This window comes from Channa argus, chromosome 2 (genome assembly GCF_033026475.1).
Source record: "Channa argus isolate prfri chromosome 2, Channa argus male v1.0, whole genome shotgun sequence".
NCBI classification, from domain to species: Eukaryota; Metazoa; Chordata; class Actinopteri; order Anabantiformes; family Channidae; genus Channa; species Channa argus.
In genome coordinates, this window is record NC_090198.1 from 10,913,635 (window position 1) to 10,938,213 (window position 24,579).

At 38.5% G+C, this 24,579-nt stretch overlaps 1 protein-coding gene across 1 annotated transcript; it reads left to right on the top strand.

Moving 5' to 3' along the window:
* The first annotated feature begins 411 nt into the window (after positions 1 to 411).
* On the top strand, positions 412 to 22,146 carry loxl1 (lysyl oxidase-like 1). The gene is made up of 7 exons (XM_067495310.1): positions 412 to 1,886; positions 7,728 to 7,836; positions 8,826 to 8,963; positions 16,186 to 16,342; positions 17,665 to 17,760; positions 18,156 to 18,271; positions 19,238 to 22,146. Exons 1-7 carry the CDS (start codon positions 848 to 850, stop codon positions 19,242 to 19,244), a joined length of 1,662 nt encoding a protein of 553 aa, XP_067351411.1. The 5' UTR covers positions 412 to 847; the 3' UTR covers positions 19,245 to 22,146.
* The last annotated feature ends 2,433 nt before the right edge of the window (positions 22,147 to 24,579 follow it).

Consider the following 24,579-nt stretch of genomic DNA (forward strand, 5'->3'; position numbering starts at 1 on the left):
TTATTTGTGCAAAGACATGACTTACGTAATCTTAAAAGTGTTTGTTATATGTTTTAGTTGTGTGGACTGCATCAAAAGTTCTCTCTGAGAGGAAACCTGTTAGTTATCAATTAATTCGCAAATAGTGACTTTTTTTTCAAGTTTCAAAAACATACCAACAAAATGCAAGGCTTTGAAACACTTGGGAAAATCAAAGCCTTGTTGACCCTATCTATGCCTTACAAAATAAGAAAAGAATGTTAGCCAGTGAAAATGATATGCGTAATAGGGTTCTGTATGTATGCATGCCTTTGCAAAGAGTTATGTTGGCTCTGAAGCCCTGGCTGCTGCAGGCAAGGAAACATCACTAGCACTAGGGCCATGTGGGACTTCTCCTTAAAAAAGTTTTAGATTTTTTTCACAGGCCATTGTAAGCAATCAGGCAAATAGAAGCTTGCAGTAGAGCAGTGCACAGACACTTCTTTCCAGAAGGCAGAGAGCAATGCCCAGTCTACTGACAGACAAACCAGCAGACCGACAAGAAGTCAGGACATATTCGCGTAGCACTAACAGACGGTAACACCACCAGTGGGTCTACCGAACCCCACTTTCACTCTTCTGGGTTTGATTGCTCCTGAATGCACATTCAACCTCCTTTATTACAGACAGAGAAGAGCTGCAGATGCACTCACCCTCAGGCTTACTTTTCTACTCTGAAACTGTCTCAACACTCACACCAAAGCTGCGCCTGCGGGAAGAGGATACACATGTTTTACTGACATAGCTGCAGGTGGTTTGAGTTCGAGCTGCTTGTGGACTGGAAGGGGTTATTTTCTGTGCAGTGAGCTTTGGTGTCCTTCGAGCCAGTATGTTACCTATTGTTGTGGCATGTTTGGTATTTGTCCTGACTCACGGGCAGAGCCAGAGTCAGGGGCAGGGGCAGGAAAACTCTGCCACCCCTTGGAGGCAGGTCATTCAGTGGGAGAACAATGGCCAGGTGTTTAGCCTGCTGAACAGTGGAGCTGAATATCTTCCTGCTGGGGCAGGGGCCCAGGACAGAGGACCCAGGGTAGTTGTAGCAGATTCTCGACCCCGAAGACCTCAGGGAGGTAATGTCCGCCGACAGGCTCCATCAAGAGGATCTTCTGAGACTGTCCGTGGTCAGGCAAGGCATCCTTTTGGATTTGGGCAAGTGCCTGATAACTGGAGACAAACTGCAGGGAGCACAGGTGGTAGCCAGTTCCAGGGATCCTCAAGCACTCGCTTCAGGTCTCCTGGTGGCTCTTCATCCTCATCTTCCTTTTCTTCGTCTTCTTATAATGTACAATCCTACCCACAATACCCATTTCCTCCACAGCCCCCCTTCCAACCAGTACCTTATGACCCTGGTTTTGGGGATGGATCAGTCAGAAGTTTTGAGCCACCCTTTCAGCCTGTTGTTGGTGGAGGATATGGTGGAGGAGGGTACAGTGCTGGCCAGGCTTATGCTGGAGGAGGTTATGGGGGTGGTGTGGCCCCAGTGCTCCCAGGCTCCCCCTCTGATTTTACTGATGACGGCTACCGTTTTTACCAGTCTTACAGCTACGGGCCTAATCCTATGTTGCCTGCACGTGCTGCCCAACCACCATTTACAGATGGTCTGGACCACAGATACACCCACAGTATCTACAATGAGGAAAGTGCTCCCAGTGTCCCTGATGCCAACCAGGGTGCGCCCGTGATAGTGGACAGGACAGGGCAAGCCAGTCAACCACAAATCAGGAGCCCTCAATATGAGCAGTTTCCACCATTTGGAAGACCACAGCCTCCATTTGTACAACCCATTTCTCCAGGCAGAAATTCTCCAAACTCTGCCCCTGAGAACCCCAGTTTGAACATTGGGAGCATGTACCGACCAGAACAGAGAGGTACAGTAAGCTTTTTGTTTGGGTGTTTGTGAACACAATGTATCTTCTATTACCCATTTTGTTTAAGAAGGTTGCCCAGATCTTGATAGTAGGGGATGTTGTGACATGTGGGTGGAGTAGCAGTAGTTGCAGATTTTTTCTTGGTCTTCAAAAAGCACAGATTTACAGTAGGTTCATGTTCTTTCACCCAAGGGATTTCTGTCTCTTTGAAAAAAAAGAAAAGCTTTCCAAGTCATCTCATCAATTTTTGGTGGCCATACTGTATTTATTTGAAATATGTAAAACCAATATGCAAAACCAACGGGAGCATAGTGTTTACCACCCCCTCGTGTACACGATCATGTTTTTCCAATATTCTTCATTTTAGTTTGTCAGATATCTGAAGGACTTAAAAATGAAACAGCTGCTTAAAATTCAACTTCTTTTTCAGTTTACAAACACAGCAAAGTGGACACGAGGTCCATCTTTCCCCACTTGTATGGTTATTGAAACCAGGTGTTGAGAAAGTCCTGCCAATGTAGAGAGAGCACACACAAGAACTACTGTGTTTTTTGTGAAGAGCACTGTGCTCCCAGAAAGTAGACTGGTTCCTGTGGCATGCTGACTTCACTAATGTGCTGGTGACCTCATAGGAGGCTGGTGACAAGGGTGTTGGTGGGCAGTGGCTGCCTCCTGGGCTTGAGAACACGAGAGGGGAAACAAGGGAGGGGGATGCAGTACTTACTCCATGAAGAGGTGGGGGAGGGTGGAAAGTCCCAGTAACACATGGGGTCCATTGCTTCATCTACAGGAAATCAAAGAAATACTTTGTCAGAGTTCTTGGGGGAAGAACAAGGAGTGTTAAAACGTGCAGTGCATTGGCTTGAAAGCAGGCTTCTATAACAAGGTAGACGACTTCTTAGAATCCTATAGCTATTTGTCATTTTAAATTCATAGCATAACACTGTGCTAAAGAGGAATAAGTTTCCTTTATATTGTTGCTACTGAAAAAAAGTATTAGGAAGTGTAAAGATGTAGTTTTTTTATTTTTATATTCTGACTATTGGAAGCTGTGTCTGGTATAAGAGACTTAAGAATGTAGCTTAACCTTTTGTTTTATTCCGTTATCTATCTTTCTAGCATAGTGTGAGCCTTGAAACCATCATTTATTTGACACTCTAGAGCTAGGGACTATTTCTCCAGCACAGAAGCCAACCAACATGAGCCCTCTGGGACCGCGGAGGATGGCTGTACCCCCTAAATGGCTAAAGAACTAAAACTGGATTTCATTCACTGACAGCAGTTACAACAAGCAAAAGACAACTAACAACTAACTATGTCTGGATTTGTAGACACAGGAAGTAATATAAAGACTAATAGAATGAGTTAATTTTTAAAGCTAGTAATAAGTAAATTAATATAAATTTTAAAGAGAATAAAAAGTAATGAGTGATATATGTTAATTTTTTTAGTAATGAGCACAACACTGGCAATGACCCGCTGTTCCTTTCTACACTGACTTCGTGTCCCTATAGACAACATCACTTGAGTTTCTTCATTGCTTTGTTTGTAATTACAATCCCAATTCCAAAAAGTTGGGTCAAAGTTTAAAAAATAAATAAAAACAAAATGCAATGATTTTCCAATATTATCAACCCATATTTTATTCACAATAGAACATAAAGAACATATCAGATGTTGAAGCTGAGATATTTCACTATTTCATGGAAAATATTAGCTCATTTTGAATTTGATGGCAGCAACACATCTCAAAAAAGTTAGAATAGGGGCAGCAAAAGGCTGGAAAAGTAACTGCCACTAATCAAAAACAAACAGAGGAGAATTTAGGTTAATTGGCAACAAGTCAGTAACATAACTGAGTATAAAAGGAGCATTTCAGAGAGGCAGAGCCTCTGGAATGTAAAGATGCGCAGAGGTTCACCAATCTGTAACAATCTGCATCTAAAAATTGTGGAACATTTCAGGAAGTTGTTCCTCAACTTAAAATTTTGAAAACTTTGAAGATCCCACCATCTACAGTATATAATATCATCAAAAGGTTCAGAGAATCAGGAAGAATCTCTGTGTGCAAGGGATAAGGCCAGAGGTGAAAACTGGATGCATGTGATCTTCGGCTCCTCAGGAGGCACTGCATTAAAAACAGATGTATTTCTCTAATGTACATCACTGAATGGGCTCAGGAACACTTGCAGAAATCACTGTATGTGAACATGGTTCGCTGTGCAATCCACAAATATAAGTTAAAGCTGTATCATGCAACGAAGAAGCCATGCGTGAATACGATCTCTGGGCCAAAGCTCATTTAAAATGGTCTGAGGCAAAATGGAAAACTGTTCTGTGTTCAGATTAATCCAAATTTGAAATTCTTTTTAAAAACCATGGATGATGTGTCCTGTGGACTAAAGAGGAGAGGGACCATCCAGCTTGTTATCAGTGGACAGTTCAAAAGCCTGCATCTCTGATGGTATGGGGGTGCATTAGTGCCTATGGTGTGGGCAGCTTACACATCTGGAGAGACACCATCAATGCTGAAAATCACATAGAGGTTTTAGAGCAACATATACTGCCATCCATAGAACGTCCCTTACAGGAATGGCCTTGCAAGACAATGCTAAACCACATACTGCATCCATCACAACAGCACGGCTTCACAGGAGAAGAGTCCGGGTGCTGACCTGGCCTGCCTGCAGTCCAGACTTTTCACCAATAGAAAACATTTGGCGCATCATAAAATGAAGAGGCCCAGGACTGTTGAGCAGCTAGAATCCTGCATCAGTAAAAAATGGGGCAACATTGCTCTAGTAAAAAAACAGCAACTGGCCTCCTCACTTCCCAGACAGCTGTTAAAAGAATAGGGGATGCTACACAATAATACCATCAATAGTAACTGTTCCGACCTTTCTGAGATGTTTTGCTGCCATCAAATTCAAAATGAGCTAATATTTTCCGTGAAATGTCTGTTCCAACATCTGATATGTTGTTTATGTGCTATTGTGAATAAAATATTGGTTGATGAGATTTACAAATAATTGCATTCTGTTTTTATTGACGTTTCACACAATGACCCATCTTTATTTAGAATTGGGGTTGTACTATATCCAGTTCATGTAACCTTTGAAATTTACTTACTAAGGTAGAAGGTCATTCTTTAAAGGAGGACAGTCTCCTCCCATTTGTGGTGAGATCTAAAACACTCTGTTTAAGTTAAGAAATTATGCATTATGGGTTTTAGTTAGTGCAGCTGATCAGTCTGTTTCATGTCACTGCAGACTTCTTTACTCCAAGACAACAACCTTTCCTTAACCGTAGCAATCTGCTTGTACAGCAGCAGCTATAAAGACTGCAGAAGTGAAAAGAGTCCTCTTGAATCACAGCTATTCTCAGTCAGACTTAATATAGTCAGATTTAATAAGTATTCACTTCTTTTTTATTTTGATACATTGAATCAATTAGATTTGGCTTTTTGACCAAAATCTTGAAACATTTTTATGTCAAACCACAAAAAACATCTACAACATAATCTAAAAAATTGCAACTATAAAACAGAAAAATTTCAGTAGTAACCAGCTTTAAAGTAACTAATCTAAATCACTGCAGCCAATTGATTGCATTGTCATACCAATGGTTAAATGAAGATCGCCTGAGTTCAGTGAACGTCTTTAAAGGATTGCAGTATAAAGTGTAGATGTAACTGTAAGGTCCAGGTACTGGTAGCTCAGTATCTTGGCTAAAAACTACACCATGAAGACAAAAGAACACTTCAAGCAATTTTGGGGAAAGGTTATTAAAAGGCAGAACTCGGGGGATAGACTTTTCCTAGTTACTGAATATCCACTGGAGTACACTGAAACTCATCAAAAGTTAAATAATTATTCAAAAGAATAGATAAGATGTAATAGTATTTAACATAAAGAGTGTTATTGTACAGTGTCTCAGAAAGGAAACTGTAAAAGTGAGATTCTCATACTTATTCATCAGATGTTTCTGATTTAGATTTTTCACTGTAAAATGACCTCAGTCTATTCCAGTATTCATAGTCTAGTAATACAATCTGACAGTCTTCTGCAGTTACCAGCCTATAACTTAAAGCAGGACTCAATACTACATTATGTGGCGTAAAAAATCTGGTGAGATTTAGTTTCTTTGCTCTATGCTCCACTTAGAGTGTTACTGTAATGTGTGGCTTTGTCACATGCTGTCGAGAGCTGATCAGCTTTGGCTGTTCACTACATTTGGTCCCTTTGAAAGAGAGCCAGTTTCATTTTTCTAAAGATTAGAGGGCACAGAACAAAACCTTCCAAGGGTGAAGAGAAAAATGGGGTTTAGAATGCCATTGGCAAACATCTGCATTTCACACTGGTCTCACAGTGTTTACATGGTCTGCCCCCCTGAAGCGTCCACATGTCCTATATGTCTGCCTCAGAGAAAGCTGTTAGATGAGATGTTTGCACAACAGCCGGAAAGGCAATACCGTTATTTAAAGGTGCAGTGACGAGGCCAGACACACCCAGATGTTAAATGCAGGGTAAAAACAGACAAACTTCTGTTAGGTTACAAAAACAGACCATTACTATTGCTCTTCATGCTAGTGCAAAAATCCAAGCATAAGACTGCCTTTTTTAAATCATTTTCATGGTTATCATACTCCAACAGAAATTAAAGGTTGTACTTCAATTTTGTGATTTTAATAATGCGTCCAGGCACAGAGGTTAGAAAGTTTGACTTTTAGTTGCTTGAACAAGCTCACATTAAAGCATGTCTGGCCTTTGTGTGCTCAACAGAGAGGGGTGATAAGCCACGCCACAGACCCTCGCTCGCATGGCCTTTACTAGGAACAGTACAGGCAGACATTCGCCCTGACAAGGCAGGAATGCCCTTTTTTTCAGGCTCAGTCTGACAGACTTAGTCAGCTGCCCACTTTAAAAACAGCAGTGGTTTGAGATCAGTGTTGTTTTACTCTGGCATGCACACTCTTTTCATACGTCTCTGTCTCGCTCTCTTGCTGTGTTTGTGTGCACCTATGTCTTTCTACATTTTTTCATCTCTTGTTTGCAGAAACCAAAGAATGGAAAACACCTGCTGCATTGCACCAAGCTTTCCTGTGATACTGTAGCTCAGATGCCGTTTCTCTTGAGGATTAGTTTAGCTTTATCTCCAACAGATATATTCAGCCTTTATTTACTATGTTAAAGGTTAAGCTGAAGTGACACATTCATATTAAGATTAGTGTCATGGAAGATCACATCACATTAACCAAGAAAGCAGGCAAGACATAATCTCTTCAGGAATAATACATTTACACATACATACATTTGTTGCAAAGCCAAATACAGTCACACACTAAAGCCTAAAGGTGTGTGGTTGTGTATTTCTTTGGTCCTTGAGATTTTGTACACAATACTACTCTACTGTGGATGAAAATCTTGTGCTCTCACTAAAAACTATTGGTCTCACAATACCTGCTTGAGGCCTATCAGCAAAAGTGTCTCATTAGAAAGCCATGATAATAATCTATAATACACACTGATTTGTGGCCGCTGGCTCACTGTAGACTGACCTTGATCTGTAGGTCCTTCTTGGTCACCATATCATCAATCACCACCATCATATTTACCAGATAATGAAAGATTGATGACAAATATGCAGAAAACTGCACTGCCAATTTTTGGATGGGCTGGAATTCAAAAGTCCAAAATCAATCAATCACTGATATTTAGATTACTTTGCTTATAATTGAAATTATAATAATTCAGTTTGTCATCACCAACTACTCTTAATAACATTGTTTGAGAAATGCAGTGTGTGAATGACAATGTATGAGCTCTCTGTGTTTTATTTTAGGTTTGCCAGACCTGGTTCCTGATCCCAACTATGTCCAGGCTTCCACATACATTCAGAGAGCCCACATGTATTCTCTCCGCTGTGCTGCTGAAGAGAAATGTTTGTCAAGGTAAAACCAATCAGCAATGTTGTTTACTGTCTTTTAATTGTTTATTTATCTTTTCTTTACTTTAGTTCAGAGGTTTCACTCTGATGTCATAATTTAATAAAATGTTCATTAACATCTTAAAGGCAAAATCATTGCTCACTGCTAAAAGACAGAGATTGAAACAGAAATTTGAAACATGTGTTTCCTGTCTCTATGTACCCTCAATGAATATAACTATACTCTTTGGATGAACCACCAGATTGATATACTGTATATATATATCTTTAACTGCTTCATCGTACCGTAGCATTAATTAGTGAATGGACCCATCCAAAATACTTAAAGTCTATGTAATAATATCAGCAAAAAGCAACTGAAAAAACTTGACCAACAGCACAATATAAGTTTACTAAATCCTTGTCACCTTCTGGGAAACAGGCTGTCATTAGTTTAATTTCCTTATGCTGGTGGATAGCATCCTTTGAGCCCTGGGCCTGGCTCTGTTGACTGCCTCTGTGCTAAGGACACTGTTGAAATGATGGAAATGTTCAGTCCCCACGGCTGCTCTATTTGCCCCCTTCCCATCACAAGCACAGCTATCCCTCAAAGCCCTTTCATATCCTGTCTGAGTTTGCAGCAATCACCGACAGATGGGCTGTTGTAATTTGCCATACACTCCAATGTCAACAACAGCCACAAGATGAATGGCTTAGATCTTCCGTGGTATTGTGATCTTGAGTTTGGGGCTTCTTTTTTCACATAAAAAAGTGAATTGTGCAACAGAGTGTTACCTTTCCCCGTGGTGAAACTGTGTGTTCAGAGATATGGTTGTAATCTGTACAATGAATTATTTAGATATGCTCCGGCCTCTTTGCCTTTCCTGTTCTTGCTTTTTTGTTTCCTTGTCTTAGTTATAAGAACCAGACATGCTGACATTCTTTTTTTTGCAGCCACTTTTGCACTTTCCTTTAACGCGTTTTTTTCTTTTGTTGTACGTCTCTGCCATTCAGCTCTGCCTATAGCTCGGAGACCACGGACTATGATGTAAGGGTCCTGCTGCGATTCCCCCAGAGGGTGAAGAATAAGGGCACTGCTGATTTCATGCCTAACAGGCCACGTCACACCTGGGAGTGGCATAGCTGTCATCAGTAAGTACATAATACAAAACAGATTTTACACAAGGAGGCAGTTATGATTTACTGGCTACAGTATCAATGGTCCCTCTAGCCAGGACGTTAGTTAGCAAGCCTTTTTAACTCAATCTGAAGCCTCTCTTACAGAGTGTATCTATTTATGTAACTATAAAGTCTGCACACATGTGCTGGTACAGTTAATCACTATCAATTTAAATTCACAATTCATGTTTCTTTCATTTTAAAAGAAGTTACAATTGAGAAATTCATTTGCTCTTTGAATAATTTCATTAAGTAATCGGCAGTCAATGGTTATGTGGATCTGTAACATTTTTACATGCTCAGTGGTCATATCACTGAAAGCAAACATTTACACTTCTTTACTCACCACAGTATGTGAACACATCAGCTCAACATTGGACAGCGTTCGGTTAAGAAGAGTGTTGAGTTTGGTCCAACCTTTAATGTTCAATTTATTACAAAACTAGACTGTATAGGCACAGTACATAAGGTTAATTTCTCAGCATCTTATTATTTTCGACAGACTAGGAATGTTTGTGTGGCTTTTGTGATCTTTAATAAGTTTTTAACGAGGAAGTAATGTACTGTGAACAGCCCTCTCACTCACCAGTGAAGGGAGCTCAACTACTAAAAGCTACTGATTCAGTAAGTGATAACAGTGAATTGTGTATACAGCATGTACTCAGGACCCCTAGTTCAAAACTAATTGACCTTGCACTTATAAAGGAACAACAGCATTCATTATCTCACCATTGGGATTTGTATTTAACCAATCTAATAATCCCAATTTATGACATTCATCAACACCAGAGCTGATTTAAAGCACTGGCTTGTCAGATCTAAAGCTAGAAAAATCTCTCTGTTTAAGCAGAAAACTGTCCATGTTGGTTTGTACCAACCAACCTGGTCCAAAAAAAAACACACACACATACACACACACACACAAAAAAAAAAACAGGCATTTCTATGCCTGCAATGTAAATACATTTTTCTCAGAAATAGAATTACTGGCTGGATTGTTTTCTGAGTTAGGTATTATTATAAAATAACAATTTGTAAACCCTCTAGGTAAAACAAAAAACGTTAATATTTTAATGCTGACACCAGGCGTGTGCAATCTGGAGAGTGAGGGCGACTGTGGCGCAGGAAGGTAGAGCGGTTGTCCACCAATCTCACAGTTGTTGGTTCAATCCCCGGCTCCTCCGGTCACATGTCGAAGTGTCCTTGAGCAAGACACTGAACCCCAACTTAGTTGCTCCCGGTGAGTGTTGGCCAGCTGCATAGCAGCTCCCCCATTGGTGTATGAATGTGTGTGTGATTGGGTAAATAAGAAGCAGTGTAAAGCGCTTTGAGTGCCAATAGGTAGAAAAGCGCTATATAAGTGCAGACCATTTACCATATAAATATATTTATAATATAATATATTGAATATAATATATATATTGAAATATAAAATATTTCAAAGTGTTTAGGGATACCAGTATCAACTGTGAAGACTATATTCCAGAAATAGAAGAAATGTGGACACACAGAGACTCTTCGCGTTAGTGAGGTGCTAGGAAACTTGCTTGAGCTACGTAAGAATCCGAAACAAACCCCTGGGGACCTGACAAAGTCCTTAAGGGCAACTGAAATAAAGGTTAACATCTCCACAGTCTGCTCAAGTCTTATTGAGGAGAAAGCCATGTGGTGAGCCATTGCTTACTTCTAAAAATAAGGCAGCACACTTAGAGCACTGTATGCTAAGGTGCATGTGAAGCATATACTGTATGTTTTGGAACAAGATTATGTGGCCTGATGGAACATTGAACAATTATGCCATAAAGAACGAAATTACACCTGAAACGATGCAAATGCTGCTCAGAGCGGATCCAAAGAGGCGAAGGGAAGACCTCCAAAGTTTAAGAGAATGTTTTATAATGAGGGATGCAAACTTTTGCAATGATATAATCTTCATGTTTTCTCTATAGCTTTCTTTGTATACACTCCTTGACCATTTATGTTACTTCTGATGATGAATGAACATCTGTATTAGCTATTTAATCATTTAATATGTTGATTTAAAAAAATGCGCTCAACTTTAATTGCAACTTGTCATTTCAATAAATTAACAGTATCCTATATCTTCATTATTAATAGAAAACATAGCTCAGTTGCAGTTATTTTGTTTACATAACATATTTGTTACAGTTTTATAATATAGAGACAAAGTTTTAGGGAATGGGGCTTTGCCAGCCCTCTAAGCAACACCCTAAGGTCAGTGTCCAGTACGTTGATGTAAAAGAGAATGTAGGGTGGAGGTCAAATTATATACTGCAGAAAAAAGACTTGTCTTAGTTTGGCCAACAAAGTATCAGATATCAGTTTGCTGTTCTAAAAAGAAGAGGGGGTATTGAGTCCATTAGGGAGACAAGCTTGTGAAAGTTGGAGTGAAAGACAATACATTTTTTGGATTTCATTTCAGATTACAGGTGACATAATGTCCTGTAGCTCAGTGGGTTTAATCAATTAAGAGAGCTGATTTTTCACTGCGTCTTCCTCAGTGGATGGACTTCATTTGGTTTAGTGAGGCAGTAGTGGCTCAAATCTCTGAGAGACTGCAGATTAGGTGATTTTGAGAGCATCATCACTGATTTATTTCATTATATTCAGTGTAGACTGTCTCTTATCTCAATTTCAGCAAGTCCACCCTCTGACGCTATAGTGCCAGGCCCTGCTCTACTATCCTCATCTTAGAGGAATGTTGACTGGCCGTTAGGAGATTGGCAGTGTTACTGCTGTCTGACATCAGTCTACATTTATACAGTGGTTCCCAGAAGGCAGAAAGCCAAGGAAATCATTCCACTGGCCGTGTGATCAGAATAACAAATCAATCCATTTTTCCCGTCAATCTGTGACACTAGATCGTACAGCATTGGTGGCGTGGATAAGGGTTACTGGGACAGACCGTTGCTTACAGAGAAATCTCTTTATGGGAAGAAAATCTACAGTAAACTTTACTGCCCTACATTTTTGCCAGAAAGGCTGTGTAGCTGACAGTTTTGCTTTTTATTACATTCACCCCTATCATTTTCACTTGAGTATTAGAAGAAGGGAAGGGAACATCATCCTCTTGAGTACCAAGCACTGTGAAAGTATTGGAATTCTGTGTATTTCTCTTACTAAAATAAGGACACACAATACCATGGAGAACTAGTTTCTGTGGGAAACATGGGGAGTCAATAACAAAAAGCTTTTTGTTATGTTGCAAAAGTTAATTGACTTCTCAATGCTTGTGTGCTTTATTTATTAAGCTGTGTTACCTTTACGAAGGTCAAGGCTGGTATTTGTAAAGGTGCTTGGAATTATGTCTTCATATTCTGGTTGCACCACTTTTTTTCACTTTCTCTACTTTTTCTACACTCCGTGTTTTACCACCTGAGGTGCGATCTGAGAAACCCTCAAATTTATGTTTTTTGCAACAAAAGTGGAAAATGACTCAGGACTATGAAGAAGGACTGGAATGTTTTGCACATTACAATTGGAATAAAATTCTAGTTCAATCCTTTATTTGTCCTTCCAACAGTACATTCTCTATAGTTGACATAATCGGTGAGGGGATCCAGGAATCCAACGAGGCAGGGGACCCTTCCAGGCACCTCATAGAACAGCAACTCCCACTCTGTCTTTTTCTCTACTTTTCCTTTATTCTCTCACTTTCATTCTGTTTCACACACACAAACTGTATCCTCTAGATAATCATCTCAAGACCGCTACAGAAATGACTGCCAGTTTCAGAACACAAACAAAGACTGCACTCCATTTCCTGCCCTGGTTTATACACATATGTGGATATACAGTGTGTCACATGTTGTTTAATGTGCACTTATGCCCATGCCCTATAAAGTATAATGAGCTTTAATGAGCCTATAATTATACATGTAACGAATTAATTTATGTACATAGTTATGATAAATAATAATATAATATTCTGTTTAGCCTCAGATAACAACAGGCATGTTTCTACCTGAGACTAACTCCTAATTGGTTGCCTCTCCCATGGAAAGAATGAGCCCTTGAATCGTCACTTGCTCCATCAGTGGAAAGTACCCACTTTCCATTCCAAGTCATCCTTCAATCTTTAATGACTGTTCCAGTAAAAGCTGTTGCTGTGCTGAAACACGGGCCATGAAATAAGGTGAAAGAACAATATTTATATAGTCTGAGCTTGTCTGACTCTGTAAAATCTAGAGTTTACCTCACCTGCTAAAACAAGTAGCAGCACTAAGACATACTGTATGGAGCAAATTGAATATAGGAGATGATGGAAATAAATACTTTTAATAATATTAACTCACCTTTAAGCACGTTGTCATGTTGCTGTAGGCTGTTTTTGTATCCAAAAGATTCATATATGTGTATGCATAATTGTGATTTAATAAGATTGTTTGCACTGTTGACATAAGTATTAAATCTACAGTCTGCAACTTTAACTAGCAATATCATGCAACACTGTCTCCATAAAATTACATTCCTATGCAACTAAACAAACTCAATTATGTTTGGAGGGAATGTAACGAGTGAATAATCGTGTTCAGTTGCAACATATTTTATGAATGAATGAAACACTACATTAACAAACACCAAGTTGTCATGGGTTGGTTGGGGTGGGTGGTCGGCATACAAAGTGCAGCACGACTGTCATCCTATATTCTTAAGTACGACTCCGGAGTCCTTCGTGTGGTCAGGGTTCAGGCAAGAATGATTTCAGGTTTATAGAAAGATCATGGATTTGTTAAAAAGCAATTAAACACGTGTGTGAAGGGACTGTTCCATTTTTTCTCTACTAAGCCAGCCCTTGATGCTTCTCTAACTCTAACCAGCTGCTGTGAGTGCATAAACACAACCGTGAAAAAGTTTAATAATGGTGTGTTCAGACAAACTGGACGTTGTACTGCAAGATCGCATAGTTTGGTAGAAAAGAAAACCGCAAAATTTGATATTTTGGCAAACCCAAATATCTGTCTGGTAACAATTTATCGATGTGATCAGTTTCCACATATTTGCAACATGCCATGTACTTTAATAGTCAACAAATCATTATTTTCATAGAAAGTGTGATCTGGTTGTAATTATGCTTAGTAAAGCATATTCACATTTGCATTTAAATGTATAGAGATGTAATTTTTTGGAGTCGGGTCTGCATCACAACACTTCAATCCTCTCTACTCTACCCAGCCCTCCCTCCCTCTCCCTGCTTCGCTGCTCTCTTCTACCATCTGATACATCATGCTCTGCACAGCCCCTATGGTATTAGTCATTATCAAATTACAATACGTGTGACTGTGGCAAAACTAATCAAGAAGAGCTAGCTGAAATCTTCTTATTGGTTAGAAGAGTGAGCCTCACTCAAATTCGTTTAGAAGTGAATATCTCAATGGCAGCGCTGTTCTGCAAACCTGAGTTCAAAGGAGGCTTGGGCAGCATTAAGATTGCATTAAGTACTGCACGTAGTGCATATAGAGTCAGCATAGAGTTATATTGACATTTGACTCAACATAAATGTAGATTACTGTTGTTACAAAAATATGTGAACAACGGGTTAGTAATGAAAGGAAAGGTATGGGTCACTTTGACATTTGAGAGAGGTCAAATCCATACGGTAGTTAATAATGTAAATGATTTCAAATGGACTAACTCATTGACGGTCCCTTTCTGAGAGTCACTTGATTTATACTCCGGATGAGTTGAGATGATCCGTGGCCATGTGCATCCAGGCTTTCCTAAGCTCCTAAAGCTGTGCAAACGCACAAAACACACTGCAAACACTTCACAAAAAACATTCATATGCATTTGCACGCTGATTTACACACCCTCACACAGATATGTATGTACACACACACATACACATAAAAAGATTTACACTAACGCACACACTTACACACAAACACCTTTAATCTTAACAAATGTTACAAGCTAATTAACAACATTCATACATCATTAGGTCGTAAATGTTGGGCTTCAGCAATACTGTATTGCTATTAATTAGTATGTACTTTCCTTTGGTACTTTGTGTTCTGTCAAAGGGCAACCTGACTTACAAAAAAGTGAACAAATTAGGTCAACAAGAAATTACAAAATTATATATACAGCTTTTCATGTCTTCTTTCTGGTTGCTTAGGCACTTTCTTTGAATCTATAATGTATTTTTTGCTCTTTTCTACAGGGTAACCATAAAGTCTTATATTAATCAAGCACACCATAGATCATTAAAAATGTCCAACAACTTTTGTAAAATTCTTTACATGACAGTTCGCAGTTACTTTCCTTAAAAGTTTCTAATAAGATCATTCCCTCATTTTAGCTTTAGATTAGCTCACAACATTAACACAGCACTTTAATGTGCTAAACACTGCAGATCATAATATATGCGATAAGTGTTGGTAAACTATGTTTCCAACATAGTAATGGCCATAATTACCCTAAAGAGTTCACATGGTTAGTGTCCTTCCCTCTGGTCTCTTGTTGTTTCACAGTCTCCTTTATCTCCCACCCCTTCACTTTTATAATTGGGCTCACATGTCACAACAACCAATGCAAAATCATACGGTGCATGTTCTGATAGACACCCTGACGCTCACAGGAGTAGGTAGTCAATTAAACGCAGCATGCTTTCATTTTGCTTTGCACAGCAAACAACTATTTCTTTTATCAGCTGTCTAACTTTTTTAAAGTCAACATTAATTGCATTCAATATATAACATAAAATTGTTTAAATTTGATACCTTTAAACTTTTATCACTAATTTTTTCACTTGACTTGGTCACGCATTGCTGTCTACAAATGACGGGCTACTAAAAAGGGGTCAAAGGTCACTGATAAACGTGGAGCTGATTTTAATCACTCATGTGGGGACAGGTGGCTAACCCATAACAATACATCTGTATTTCTTCGTCTTAATATTTTTTATATAAACATTATATTTTTGGAGCAAAAATTGTTGTGACTTTTTTGTGTAAATGAAACACGTGTGGTTTTTCCTGTGTGTGAGTCATAAAAGTTTTAAAAAAATCTTTTGTCATATATCGATACAAATAAGAGAGAACATACTCCCTGTTTATATTTTACCTACTAATACTAGGTAATATTCCTGGATAATTACAGCACCATAGACTGTATACAAAGGTGGCTGCATTAATTAGTTTTTAACAGAATAGTGTTTTGGATGTTTCGACAGGCACTATCACAGCATGGATGAGTTCAGCCATTATGATTTACTGGAGGTCAGCACTGGTCGCAAAGTGGCAGAGGGACACAAAGCTAGCTTCTGTCTGGAGGACACCACCTGTGACTTTGGTCACCTGAAGCGCTACGCCTGCACTGCTCACACACAGGTAAGCCAAACAATAAAAAGATGAGTGGAAACCATGGATACTGTCCTTCTGCAAAATATATCTATAAAGGTGGCTTGTACCAGCGGCCAAAAACAACCCAACAGTATTACTGTTTGGCAGAAACATAACACCAACTTTTAATATTTAAAATTTAGTTAGGATAAGTTTGTCAAAGCAAATGACTTTCCCACAGGAGAAGTAGAAGTTGAGTCCAGTTTGAAATTACTACTGTAGCTGTTGTTGTATCCAGTCATGTCATACACATACACATTCTGTGGGATTAAGAAAATGCCCTGCTATATCAGCTGCCAGAGGGTAAAGACCTTTAGTGTATGGGCATAAATGTTAAGAGATTTGAAATTATGGAACATTGTTAGGTCAATAGGCCAATATCCCTATGTCCATATTGTTATAGTTTTGCTATTGCAATCTAGTGTTACTGTAAAAATCAGCTGAGAAACAATACAAATACATAACATAAGAACCCAAGCAGTGCAGGGGTACTGTTAGGCCAAAAGGGCTGCAGCTCGGGTCGTTGTGGTCACAAAATCCTGGGTGTGGTAGGAGTTCAAGGAGGCTAAAGAGAAGGACTTTCAGTCTCAAGTAGGTAGTGGCAGACCATTTGAGAGCTAAGAGGGAGAAAGCACGGCTTAGCTCAGGCTGTGTTCGACAGAGCAGGAGAACTGCTGACCTGGACTAGGGTTATCATCGGGTCATGGAAGGAACACTCTGAGGAGCTCCTAAACTCAATCAACATGAAGGAAGAGTCCTAATACTCCAGCGAAGACACTCATATCTCTGGCACAGGTATTGAGAAGCTCCTCTGTGGCAAGGTGCCAGGTGTGCATGAGATTCGCCCTGAGATGCAGAAGGCTCTGCTTATTTCTGCGCTGTCTTGGTTTACACACCTCTTTATTGTCAGAAGGAGGGTAGGGACAGTGCCTATGGACTGGCAGACTGGGGGGGTGGTTTCCATATTTTAAAAAGGGAGTGAGGGTTCGATCCAATTATAGGGGTATCACATTGCTCAGCCTCCTGTGGAAAGCTTATGCTGGGGTGCAGGAAAGGTTGAGACTGAATGTCAAACCTTGAACAATGAGGATTCCGTCCTGGTTGTGGACAGTGGCCCAGCTTTTTACCACTGCAAGACTACTGGAGGGGGTATGGGAGTTTGCCCATCCAGTCTTGGGCAGTGAATTTGAAGACAGCTTTTGACCGCGTTCTATGGGATATATAATTCACTCTATATATCTATAAATAAAATCACAACTGTGTTTGACACAGACCAGTATTACTATCAATTCTCTCCTCTGTTTCTTCAGGGTCTGAGCCCAGGGTGCTACGATACCTACAATGCTGACATTGACTGCCAGTGGATTGATATCACAGATGTCCAACCTGGAAACTACATACTAAAGGTAGGAGTCAAATGAGCACCTGGTGTGCATGACATGGGTATTTTATGGGCAGCATAAAGTCATGTTTTGTGGAAGTCAGTTTTTAAGCAACGAAAACAAATTGATCCAGGTTATGAAAGAATAATAAAAGTGCTGAAGTTTTTATGTTGCAGCATTTCATTGCTCTGTGCTTTATTTATATATATATTTATATATATATATAGATATATATAGATACATATTTTATGATCACTCTTTTGGTCAATATGGCTGCAAGATACAATACACATAAGTAATTTATACGTGATTGTTTTTATCACTGTTTATTCAAAATGCATTATTTTTTAACCATTGTTACTTTACTGCTTGTTGAGGTTTTGATGCATAGTCATGTGCCTCCTGCCCTTTGTCTCCAGCTCCAGGTTAATCCAAAGTTCTTGGTGCTGGAATCTGACTTTACCAACAATGTGGTCAGGTGTAACATTCACTACACAGGGCGGTTTGTAAGAACCACCAACTGCAAGTTAGCACAGTAAGTCAAACAGAATGCAATTTTTTATCACATAGTTATAATATGTAAAGTGACCAAAATCTGCTATGAAAGAAACCCGAAAGGCCAACTGTATCTGTATATCAGGGAATGTGTCATTTCCTCATGTCTGACTTACAGTGTGAATGATATGACAGGGTGGCAGCTAAATGCAGTTTTATGAAGAGCATAATAGTGTTTTGTATTACTTAGCGTACTTAATGGGTTCCTGGCTGAAATATTTTATGATTTAATGAATTATGTTATCCAGTTGAGATTAACAGCCTCTAAAACTTTTCATATTTTCCCTCAAAGGGAGATGTCTGGGTGTTGAACTTTTCAATAGCGCTATTAAGAAGTATATTATTGCACTCGCAATTACTGTGATATCCTCTTGAAAATCCTTTATATAGACAGTGGATACACATGAGCAAAGCATCATTAGGTTCAAGTGCTCTAGCCAGTTTCAGTAGCACAGTGAAATATACACTAGTATTTCCAAAGTAATTTTTGTAAATGTTGTGTTTCTCTTACAACAGTTCAGCTGAATTGTCTGTCACAGGGCAAAAAGACTATTAAAAAATAACAAATTACTTTATTATGTTACAATGTTACGGTAAAGGTGAAAGCTGAGCCAATGCAAAAGTCTTAGTATTAAACACATGGTCAATAGAAACATTGTATAAACATAGTATTACGTTAAAACAGGAAATGTGTTGCAGCCTTCAGAGTCTTGACTTATTGTTTGGTTCTTGGTTCAGCAAAAACTTTTTTTCTATGGTGGTGCTAAATCTAATTTAGCATACTTTTGAGATTTTGTTTAGTTTTGTTGGACAGTGAACGGCTATAAAATGCTCTACTGAAGATCAAAAGGGTGCATGTACAGTATTTTGTACCTTTGCACAGAAAGTGATGTTTTATTACAGTTCCCATTAGAAAATTGGTGTTTGTCATCTGTTTATTTTGCAGGTCTTGATCAGACACTGGAAGGCTGCCACACTAGAGTGACCCTGATTGCTATTCCATTGAAATGTGAATGGAATTCATTTATCGTTGGTTTTTGTTGATGATGTTGGTCTCTACTATCTTGTGCTGTTTTGGTATCCTGGGCCCATGGCAAACAAGAGTTGCAATGACACTGATAAATATGCAGACTATTCCAATACATATGCATTGTTGCATAATACATAATGCAAATTAATATCACAGTTCAAATCCGTATATTGTATTGTCCTACTAACTTTATTTTTCATATTGCAACTCTACCTGTCTGGTTGCTTACATGCTAAAACACATCACCAACCTTCAGTGGAGGTGATGGGTCTGAAGACAAACATGCACACCTCCTGCAGAGTTGTTCTTGTTGTTTGAATGATAAAAAAGTGTGAAATGGTGCCAGTCTAGGGTTCAGCTGCAACCTAACAAATAAAATTAGGAGGCAAAGTCCTCCCAGGTGCATTCATTCATTCATGCAGTGTGGGGACAGACAGAGATGCGCAGTGAATCAGAAGAACTAGGATATTAGTATGTGTTAGTGTTTTCTTGTTTTTTTTTTCCACTGCCTCAGTGATTTGGGTCAGGATACTGTGATTCTCCAGTCATATCCTGTTTAATGTCATGTTAACAGGAAGACGAAGACAGCAGGTCATATTTGCATTTGTCAGCTATATCAAATTGGAAGTCGGCATAAACACAATCAGTCCTGGGCGCTGTACTACTCCAAAACCTTGCACTTTTGCTTTGTTTTTCCATTCATCCTTTTATTATTTCAGTAAAACAGAAACAGGAAGCTCAACTGGCAGAAAAGGGCACTTTCCAGAAAGCAAGATTCACAGTACTGTCTTGGGGTCTCTTCTTCAAATACCAACACTGGTCAGATGGCACATACGTCATCTATACCTTATGAAGAATATATATACAAATATACTGTTGATGCATGACACTAATGGTGGAGATTATTTTGTTGTAACTGATTGTACTTCATGCTTTTTGATAAATTACTGTAATTTGTGAAATTACATTTATATATTTTCTTTCCTTGCTAATCTTAATTATCTACTTGGTATGTGTTGGAGGAAACACTACTGCTGCAGACTTAGTATTATCAAGCAGAGTGCCAGAAAGCCATCTAAACCTACCTCTCCATCTGAGTGATTTCTTGTTTCCTGTTTGGTTTCCAATGGAGATCTGTGATGATTCGCTGTGGCCTCCTATCACTCTGTGGCAGCCCACAGCTGAAACCTTGAGATCTACTGAGTATATGAAAAAAATGACAATTAGGGAAACAAACAATGCAGACAATGACTTACCAACATTCCACATGACTTGAAGTTATATTCCCTAAGATTTCAGCCAAGGTTGAATTAGTAACTGGTAATAACAAAAAGTGCAGTTTAATGCTACACATTCTGGGGACAGCACATATGTTACTTTTGTAAAAATACAACAAATTAAATGGTGTATCTGTCTACAATATAATATAAATGTATGTCTTTATAAATAAGTCAGCTCATAATTGGTCTTCTTCCATTGTGCTATGAGCAACCACATTGTGATTTCGTGCTGCTTACAACATCTGGGGCCAGATGCATAAAACTCTGTCTAGATTCATTAGTGGTTGTACTATGCATTCTGAAATAATTCCGACCTCCTCCTTTTTTCCCAAATCTGTGATGTTGCAGCCTGATACTACATTGATCTGAGAACCTGTATGCACAAAGACAGAAATATGCATACACATTTTTCCGTTAGATTATAAAGACACATGTGTGTCTGGTTCTGTTTTATAAATCATGATCATAGATGAGTGCGCACACAATCTGCCATGAATGGAAGTAGAAACACCCTTGAACACAACTCAGAAGCAGCTGTAAGACTGAAGAATGAAGATTTTCTGATTGTAATCCCTCAGGGATGTTTTATCACAAATGAACGCTATGCACAGTTGTGGCTATCTGTAGCACAGGTATAAGTCATTATTCACATGTTTAAAAGAATATTGACTTACAGTGCTCATGTCCAGACAGAGTTAACAAAGTGGTCTCTTCATAGTTGAGGATAAAATAAAATAAAAAAAATACTGAGAAGTAAACAATTTCTGTAAATAAACAGAAAGATAAAGTGAATTACTCAAGCAATGATTTAAAATTAAGCCCTTAATGTGCTTTTGATTGATACGCAGGTTTCAAGGTAATAAGCTAATCAGGAATATTGACAAAACAACTAAACAATTTTGTAGTATCTGATTCTGTCTCATCTAATTTTTAATCTCTTTCTGATCGCTTTATTCACACTGCCTCAGCATGGCCTGAAGTATGTATGAGGTACACATATTTTTCCCACACATTCTATGTTTATACATACCAGTTTATGTGTGGGAAAAGGCGTATGCATCGTTTATACATCTGGCTCCTTCGTTTTTCTCATAACAGCAGAGCACAGTAACAAGAGGAGTTGGATGTCTGCAGCCTCTTGCCTGCAACCCTTCATCTAACACCTCATTGTGGCTGGTCCATCTTGTTTCTTTACTCCCTGCAACATTTACGGCTCATGTTATTTTACAATAAAAGACAACTGATGTTTTGCCAGTAATAAGAAATCAACTTAGCTATATCTTGATACAGCAGCTGTACAATGAAAGAGAGTGAGTTAACATTGTGGATGATATCAATGAGCTAAACTTACATTTTTGCATATTAGGGAAATGGTGAACCCTGCCATTAACAATTAAACTACTCTGTTGTGACGTTATTGCTGAATGTAATTATGCTGAACGAGTGTTGCACAACAATTGTTGACCCTTAAAAAAATAGGCTGATTGCATGAACATTTTAAGCATTTTTACCTTTTATTAATAAATGTGATTGCTGAATTTTGAACTTCCGAATAAGAATCTCCTTTGTGCTGATCAAACAATGACAAAATCTGTGTTACTGTTACATTTTGTGTGTTTTTTTGCTTTGTTTGTTTGTTTGTTGGTTCATGCTGCAATTTTGAATGGAAACGGGTGTTCTGTTTCAAATGCAGACTAAGCTTAGTGTATGGGATCCAATCTGTTGGCTACAGTCTGCAGGTTTTACATAGTGTAGTCATGTCTGTCATTTGAGGAGAAAATGCTCACTTCCTGCGAAAGATGCAACAACATGCGATTCTGACATTCAGTGAAACAACACAGCAAAAGTAGGTGACAGTTATACAGCATTTTAGACTTGCAGTTATGTAATTGGTCCAAAATGTCGCATAAAACAAACACATTTACATACCTGGAATGGGAATGCAACACACCTCTGTTACAGCAGTGCTTCATTGTGTTGCAATTGAGACACATCTGTGTGTTTACACATAATACGCACGAGAGATCCAAAGGATGCTTCATGACAGGTGTGACAAGTCAACAAAATTATCCCCTTTATTAAATATTAAGTGTATTATGTTTAATGCATTAAGTCTTTTTCCAGTTGTGATTTTATCAAGTGGGATTTAGGCACAAATGCAAATTTGACTTTTACAAATACAGAACCACCCACACAAAAACACAAAATAGTGTGAACAACAGTGTGGCGGCACCGGTGTTGTGCATAAAGGAATTGGTAATATTAGTTTATATCCTGTAGTTGAGTTTCCATAATCTGACATGTTGAGAGGTGCATAGACCAAAGTTATAACATCGGGCCATAATTTTCATCATGTCACATTGTCAGAAGAACGCTGAATATCAATTGATTTCTACAAGTTCATTCTCTGCAAGTCTTTTTGTTAATAAACACTTGACATTAACTGCCTTCTTCTGGAGCAGAGACCAAAACCCATTATTCACAAAGATTCATTACATAGAATAAAACGCAATGTTGCAACAATGGCAGAGTATCTTCTCATTATCAAGAAGCAAAAAACCGCCTAATGCAATACTCTTTTATTTTATTTGTTAAGGAGGCCAATGATAGCTTTTTTCATTTTGTTTTACAATAGTAGCACATTTCTCATGGCAACACAATACCAAATGATGGGAAAAGAATACTCAATCATGCATTATATTGTCATGTGGAAATGGAGATGTCGACTAATACTAAACAGCATTTGTGAAGTGATTACATGTTTCTACATAATGTGTAGGCATTGCTTATAGCCTGCTTAAAGACATCTAATTGTGAGCAAAATATAAAAGCTGTACAAAAAAATGAATGATTCTCCTGCAGAAAAATAACTCTAAGAATATAGAAGGTACAGAAGAGAAGCAAAAAAATCAGCTACTGTAACTAAAGGTGGACCAACTTATCTTAAAGAGAGCTGGATATTAAAAATGCACAAATATATCATTATATGGTATGAATGTATTAGATTGCCCAGTTTCTCTATTAAATTAAACTCAAGATAGCTAGTTTCAGTTGTGAGATAAGATATGTGAAAGAAAACATACACATTCCCTTTAGAAGTATTTGCCATTCCCCCAATGGAATGAAAATCCATTATGGGCTTGTTTTGATAAACAGTTCTCACTCTCATATTTGGTCTGTCCTAACAAAACCCTGACCCCCGTGATGGGACTTCCTCTAGGTCTGGGCTGTTTGTTCAGGCAGTTCGCACGAAATCAGCCCGTTCCAGCTCTTTAGACCACATTCTGTTGTTTTGTGAAAGTGTTGCAGTACATGCTGGCGTGTACTCAACTTTGGCCATATGTGCTTAGGTTAATGTGTTGTTTGTGTGAGTCTGTGTATATGTTGTGTTTTGTGTGTGTGTGTGGGAGAGAAAGAGAAAAAGAGACAGAGAAACAGAGAGAGAGAGACAAAGTGACAGATAACTGCTAATGAGGTACAGATAATGAAATTATGTATTCAATTTTTTTTTTTAGAGTTATTGCTCTCTCCAAAAGACTAATCAGTATGGGACTGCCTTGTTAAATTTTATCCATACAGTATATTTACATAAGCTGCTGGTTAGGTATTGAAAATTTAAATGTCTATTGCTCAGTGAGATAATAGCCAGTGATGTCAACCATGAGCCGATTTTTCAGTCTTAACTTCATAGCAGAGTCTGCAATTGAGTTAGAAATATACAAACAATTTAGAACCATTTCCTGCAAAAAATAATTATGCATTTATCAGATTGTTTTAGAAATAATTTCCCAAGTAAATAATATAGAGCAGAGGAAATGCCAGAGACTGCAGCACAAGTATAGTAGTAAGAAAATAGAAGAGGAGAAGACTGGACATACAGATGAACACAGAATGCAAGCAGCAGCAGAAAGTGTTGCTCTAAATGGTCAGAACAGCTTGTCAGATTATGCTCTGACTGGAGTCAGATGATACTGATTA